This window comes from Sinocyclocheilus grahami, unplaced genomic scaffold (assembly GCF_001515645.1).
Source record: "Sinocyclocheilus grahami isolate Dianchi unplaced genomic scaffold, SAMN03320097.WGS_v1.1 scaffold153.1, whole genome shotgun sequence".
NCBI classification, from domain to species: domain Eukaryota; kingdom Metazoa; phylum Chordata; class Actinopteri; order Cypriniformes; family Cyprinidae; genus Sinocyclocheilus; species Sinocyclocheilus grahami.
In genome coordinates this window covers 2,817,359-2,824,459 of record NW_015505332.1, presented here as the reverse complement: position 1 = coordinate 2,824,459, position 7,101 = coordinate 2,817,359, and the positions used below count along the sequence as shown (strand labels likewise).

Genomic DNA, 7,101 nt, shown 5'->3' with positions numbered 1-7,101 from the left:
CACTGAATGACCAAAAAAGCACCACCACCAGTCTGAAGTTCAGTTAAAATGACTAATATGCATTCATACATGTTATCAAGTTTTAATTCTAATTACTAAAGTTCTATCATTAAATAATATTGATTTTCATATTATAATGCTTGACTGACTTGATGTTAAGAGTGTACTTTCAGATATTTATAAAACTGTGCCATTTTACAAACAAACATATATATGTGCTCACAAATGCTACTTTATCAGGCATTATAGTAAAGATGACATTGAAGCTTTTCTGAAGACAGTCCGTTCTCTTCAAAGACACTTTTTTTTGGTTTTGAAACATGCAGTGCTCATGTTTATTCAACGAAGTCAAATGCCACAAATAAATCAATGTATGGAAAACACCGGTAACGCGTATTGAAATATCGGAAATGTTTAAAAATCATATCACGGTTATTGAAAAAAAATATATATATATTGTCATATATATTTATATTAAATTATTGTCCAGCCCTAGTTACTAGCCATATTGCAAAGAACGATCTAGTCCAGCCTATGCCTGACTCTGGAGCAGTGTGTTTTTCTTTGGAGGCTGTTACGTCGTTTGAGCTGCCTTGTTGAGCACAGTGGCACTGAAAACATATTTCACACACTTTATTTTATTTTCCAAATGTAATAGGATTAGTCCAATGAATCGTTCGGTTTGTAATGCGTACCGTACCGAATGGTTCAATACAAATAAGTGTATCGTTACAACCCTACTATCTGTCTGTCTGTCTGTCTGTGTTACAGAATGCTAACATGTTTTTAAAGGACTTGGAATATGGTGCACAAGTTTTAAGAGTGACTTTTTGATTTATAATAATTAAAATGATAATTTTATGGTACTTTTTATGTAACTTTTGGAGCTTTCAGCCCCTGATTATTATTATTACACATGCTTTCATTGCTTGGAAGAGAGAAACTAGGTCGTTATGTAAAAGGTGTTACTTTACTGAAGACAGAAAGCCATACAGGTTTGGAACAACATGAGGGTGAGCAAATGACCGTATTTTCATTATTAGCTCAACTATTCCATTAAAGCAAGCTCACTGCAGCAGAGCTGTGTTTATTCGCACATCACAAAGCGGTTTGATCCCATCAATAAACAGCAGCGTGAACACTGGCTGCGCCTGTGACTTCTCATTAAAAGAGGCGGTCAATGAGGAACAGTTGGGCAGCCATGGGTAATGAGCTGTGGATGTGTTTGTGTGTGTGGATAGAAACACATTTCACGTTGTAATATCTCTTTTCTTTGATCTGTTTTTTTTTTTTCGGCAGGTTCCAAACAGAACTCAATTATGATTTTCTAGAGGTTCACGATGGGCCTAATCTCCTCTCGCCCCTAATCGCCTCTCTAAATGGCACCCAAGTCCCTCAGTTCCTGTTCAGCAGCGGCAACTTCCTGTATCTTCTCTTCACCACCGATAACAGTCGCTCTAACAGTGGCTTTAAGCTCTTTTATGAAAGTGAGTCAGCCGTCTTTATAGACCGGGTGCCTTTTGCCTGAGAAATGATATTTCAACTTGAATCATATCTGTCTTTCCACACAAGCAAACAGCTTGAGGATTTCTCTTTGTAGTATTCTGTCTCACTCTCTCTATTTCTTAACGATTCTGTGTTCTTCTTTTCCTTTTTCACCCCGTTTTTTTCAATTTGGTGTGCTTTATTGGCTTGACAAAAAACTGTGCGTTCATATTGCCAATCCATTTCAGCACAGCTGCATGCAATGCAAATTACTTAATTTGATAGTTATAACGGAGTAAGTAACATTAACAAATACAATAATTATAAATGTAATGTGCAGTGCAATGCAATGCAATAAAATTTAATTTTAGGTAAGTTTATATAGCTTTTCTTCCCCTATACACTATACACTTGCCTTCAATGCACAACAAAATAAAACTGTAACTGAAATTGACTATACCTTCAACTATGTCTTTAAATGACATAAAATAATCTCAATTTGTGTTCGCTGTGCTTCAGGCGTCACTTTGGACACTCACTCATGTTTGGACCCCGGCGTGCCCGTAAATGGGATACGTTACGGGCAGGACTTGGCCATCGGCTCAGTGGTGTGGTTTGGCTGCGAGCCCGGATACAGACTGAGCCACGAGGAGCAGTTGGTCTGTGAGAAGAACCACTGGTGGAGCCACCCTCTGCCGACATGTGACGGTAAGCTGTCATCTCAATTACACGTCTCAATTAGACTAATTAACGCTGCTCATTTAAACGGTTCTTTGGTTTCGACATTAACAATTTCAAGAATATTCAGTAGCATTTTAATTGAAGTCTGGCTGTATATGCATATAATAATTCTCATCACATTCAATTCAGATCGCAAACGTACATCTCATCTAAAATGTCATTTCTCTGACAGTAGGAAACATCAGTTCCAAATAAACCCAGTTCTCTTGAATCTTAAAGGGATAGTTCACCCAAAAATTTTAATTTGATGTTTATCTGCTTATCCCCAGGGCATCCAAGATGTAGGTGACTTTGTTTCTTCAGTAGAACACAAACGAAGATTTTTAACTCAAACCGTTGCAGTCTGTCAGTCATATAAAGACAGTCAATGTGCTCCATCGCTATGAGAGTAAAAAAACACACACAGACAAAACCAAATTAAACCCTGCGGCTCGTGACGATACACTGAGGTCTTAAGACACGAAACGATCGGTCTGTGCAAGAAACTGAACAGTATTTATATAATTTTTACCTCTGATCCACCGCAATGTCCAACTGTCCTGAGCGTGTTCACAACATCCGGCGTGTGATGCGTGTACGTGCTCTGGCATAGTAGACATAGATACATATAAGTAGATGCCTCAATAGTGACTGTTTCTACGGGCCATGATACGTTCCAAAATGGCGGACGCATCAACGTATCTGGAGCGGTCGTACAGGGCATCTATACATACAGTGGTGTATAAAGTACCTGAAAGCCATACTTAAGTAAAAGTACAGATATCTTACCAGAAAACGACTTTGGTAGAAGTTGAAGTCACCGTTTAGAATATTACTTGAGTAAAAGTCTTAAAGTATGTGATATTTATTGTACTTAAGTACGAAAAGTATTTTTAAAATCTTAAACGTACTTAAGTATTGAAAGTAAAAGTACAAGTAAATGCAAAAGAAGCAAATATACAGTGGGTACGGAAAGTATTCAGACCCCCTTAAATAGTTGAGGTATATCTATGATGAAAATTACAGGCCTCTCTCATCTTTTTAAGTGGGAGAACTTGCACAATTGGTGGCTGACTAAATACTTTTTTTCCCCACTGTATATATATATATATATATATTACATATTACTTTCTCTTTTTTTGTATTGCAGATGTTTAAGTTACATGTGACCGCACTGTTAGGATTGCTCAAATTTCACTATACTTGTATAGTGACAATAAAGGAATCTTGAATCTTGAAATGTTCATGCACAGCTTGAGTAGCAAGATTGTGTTCAGTTTTAACTCTTTCTTCCATTTTGTATTTTTGGGTAAGAATAAGAAGCAATTCATCCAGTACTTAGTGTCTTTCATTCCAACATAAGAAAACATTTCTGGAATCTGCATCTGAAATAGCATTTAGATGTATTTACACAGTTTAATGTATATCAGAGGGGACATGGATGTATTTAAACTGCAGTTACAGATGCATAAATAATGTTTTGTTTTTAACATAAATCGTTGAATACTGATATTTGAAATTATTTAAAACATGAAAAAAATAGTAGAAATGTGAAATTAAAATCACCAGTAGGTGGCAGGAAGTGACTGTTAATCAGTGCGTCATTGAGATTCAACCGATTCATTCAAACAACTGATTCATTCAGAAACAATGCATTTGACTGTGTTAATGAGTGAATCACTGAATAATTTTTATCAACCAATTTGTTCAAAAAGCGGATTCATTCAATAAGTAAACACCATTGCTCAGAGACGCAAAACTGTGCTGTGATCTTTGTTTGAAACTATTTTCGCTGGCAAAATTGAGCAAAAACAAGCAATATTATGTCTAAAATGTAAGTCACTTATTGCTTTACTGAACTTGTATAAAATTATTATTAAATGTGTTATGCTGATATCTGCTGAAAAACAGTACTCTTTGCATGGTATAGATTGTTAAGTATATCAAATTATATAAATATAAAAAGCATACAGAAGCATTTTTGCCGTCTACAATTTAGAATGCCTGGAATTTTGAGTTTTCATAGACAAATAAATCAACGTGCGTGCACACTGTGTGTGATTTGGTGATATAGCCTACTTGATAATGTCAGTTTGCACATCTTTACAACAACACTTACCATATTATCGCAGACAATGCTGTATCGCACACCCCAGACTCGACTTGAGTGGAAAATTAATCATCCACGGTTGTGCGTGCACTTGTTTTTTTAGGAGTCTAACTTGCAAATGCCAGGCACCTTATTCGTCAAACCTGCTTTCCCGCAGTCCGTGTTCTTTTGACTTCTGACTATTTTGTAGTAAGTAACGAATATGCTTCGGGGAAATGTATCGGAGTAAAAGTATACATTTTAATTCGGAAATGTAGTGGAGTAAAAGTAAAAGTTGGCTGAAATATAAAAACTCAAGTAAAGTACAGATACTCCCAAAAAATACTTAAGTACTGTAACGAAGTATTATTACTTCGTTACATTACACCACTGTATACATATCTATGATAGTAGACGCATGTGCGGAAGCGATCTGTCGCGCGTATACGTCACTCATTATTTACACAGTGCAGAGAGATTGCGGATGTGTTCACTGGCACTGCGATGATCTAAAGATATTTAGAAGTACAGGTCATCACAATGGAAGACGATTTTGATATGTCAGACAACGTGGAATTTTTTGCCAGACCGTATTTATTTGACGTCACGTGCCGGATGTTGTGAATGCGCTCAGGACAGTTGGACATTGCGGTGGATCAGAGGTAAAAAAATATATAAATACTGTTCAGTTTCTTGCACAGACCGGTCGTTTCGTGTCTGAAGACCTCAATGTATCGTCACGAGCCGCAGGGTTTAATTTGGTTTTGTCTGTGTATATTTTTTTCCCTCTCAAAGCCGTGGAACCCATTGACTGTCATTATATGATTGACAGACTGCAATGGTTTGAGTTAAAAATCTTCATTTGTGTTCTACTGAAGAAAGAAAGTCACCTACATCTTGGATGCCCTGGGGGTTAGCAGATACAGTAAACATCAAAGTTTCATTTTTGGGTGAACTATCCCTTTAAATCAGTGTAATTGCTTACTGGTTATTTGTATAACAGTGTATTTAAAGATGCACAATAGGTATGTTGCCAAAATTGTATTAGTTTTGTTTAGTTTATATACGTAGGACCTATTATTTTCTATAGTGTCAAAAGAATAATTAATAGCGTCATTAAAGAACTGGAATCGTAATGATTCACTTCCCTATGCATTATATATAGAGGTTTCAGCTCAGAGTGTTACTGCATATTCTATTCTTAAAAAGTCTGTGACTGAGTTCTCAAAGTTTTGTCTTTTTTTATGAACAGCTGTGGCACTATGAGAGTTGACAAAAGACTTGGTCTATTCAGCTGGACGTAATTGTCAGCATAAGTGTGAATTTTAAACCAGAAGAATTCACTGAGAATGTTTGGTTTGCTGCCAGACTTTCGACCGATGCTCTGGACTCTCTGTCAAGACATCTGGTATTTGTCGTTTTTCTAAAACTTTCTTCAAGTCAGAATGAAACGGCTAACTGCCTGTTTTGCTTGCGTAATGTGACGTTTCTGAATGACACAAGAAGTTCAGTAAAATAAAATATAGAACTGTGATTTTATCTGTCAGGAAATTATTGGTTCAGGAGCACTCGCTACCAGAATGTAGCAATTTGATTGTAGGAGCAAGATGTTGTAGTCGAACCATTTTTATTTGGAACAACATTAGGAACTTTATCAAGAAAGTAAAAAGGGTCCTTTTTGTTGACTTTAACCTTCCGGTAAAATGTTCTTATTTCCAAAAGGGCACTCTTAGCAGGTCTGGCCCATTTGGCGTATTCAATTTTAATGACTTCATGTCATTCTGAATTAACTGAATATGGAGGAAATATTTTGGGTACTTCACAGTGCCGGAGGGAAGAAAGAAAGAGAGAGTTAGGCAGATGTTGAGCCTGAGGCGCTAGACTCTTTTATCGTCTCACGGGGAGTGACGCTGACATTCATTATCATTAAAGGTGAAGTCGCTGAGGAAATCTGCCTTCATTCCTTGAATTCTGAAGTTCGGGTCTTAGTGTGGACATCTCAAGAAGCACTGACTATGACTGCATCCCAGTTTGCACACTGTGGCTCTGTTCCAAAACTTTGTGGCATTTTAAGGCATAATAAGTTTGCTTCCAAAAAGAAAGTGTAGATACAGCTTCATTATGCAGCCTAACCTTCTAGAATACCTTCTTTTGGTTAAAAACTATGGCAGAAGGAATTTTTGGTATCCTTCTTGGAGAAGACAATCCCAAAATGCATTGTGATGAACAGTGAGAACGTGGGCATGGCTATACCATAGACTGTATAAAAACATGGACGTAGTATCCGTGACGTCACCCGTTGGTTTCTGACGAGAGTTTTTGAAGCTCAAAGTGGGCGGAGCGGGCCGCCACCATCTAGGCAGCGCGTCACCGCACGTCACTCCCGGATAAACGAAAATGGGCAAAGAGGTGGGAGCTGGATGCTGAAACCACGCCCACCTAGCTCGACGGCGGTGACAGCAGCGGCAATCCACCTGTCACTCAAGTGGACATGCCCTTAATTATGCAGAACTTTAAGGCTTAATATAATTTAAACGGATGAGTTATACACTGAACAAAATTATAAACGCAACACTTTATGAGCTGAACTCAAAGATCTAAGACTTTTTCTATGTACACAAAAGGCCTATTTTTATCACACAGCACAATGCCACAGATGTCGCAAGTTTTGAGGGAGCATGCAATTGGCATGCCTGACTGCAGGAATGTCCACCAGAGCTGTTGCCGTGAATTGAATGTTAATTTCTCTACCATAAGCCGTCTCCAAAGGTGTTTCAGAGAATTTGGCAGTATATCCAACCGGCCTC

At 37.6% G+C, this 7,101-nt stretch overlaps 1 protein-coding gene across 1 annotated transcript in view; it reads left to right on the top strand.

Moving 5' to 3' along the window:
* The window catches only part of LOC107592529 (CUB and sushi domain-containing protein 3-like), a 309,662-nt gene that overhangs the window by 133,027 nt on the left and 169,534 nt on the right, over positions 1-7,101 (top strand). Inside the window, exons 17-18 of the mRNA XM_016282061.1 lie at positions 1,296-1,487; positions 2,005-2,193. Coding sequence (XP_016137547.1) covers positions 1,296-1,487; positions 2,005-2,193 — 381 coding nt within the window. The remainder of the gene's footprint in view (positions 1-1,295; positions 1,488-2,004; positions 2,194-7,101) is intronic.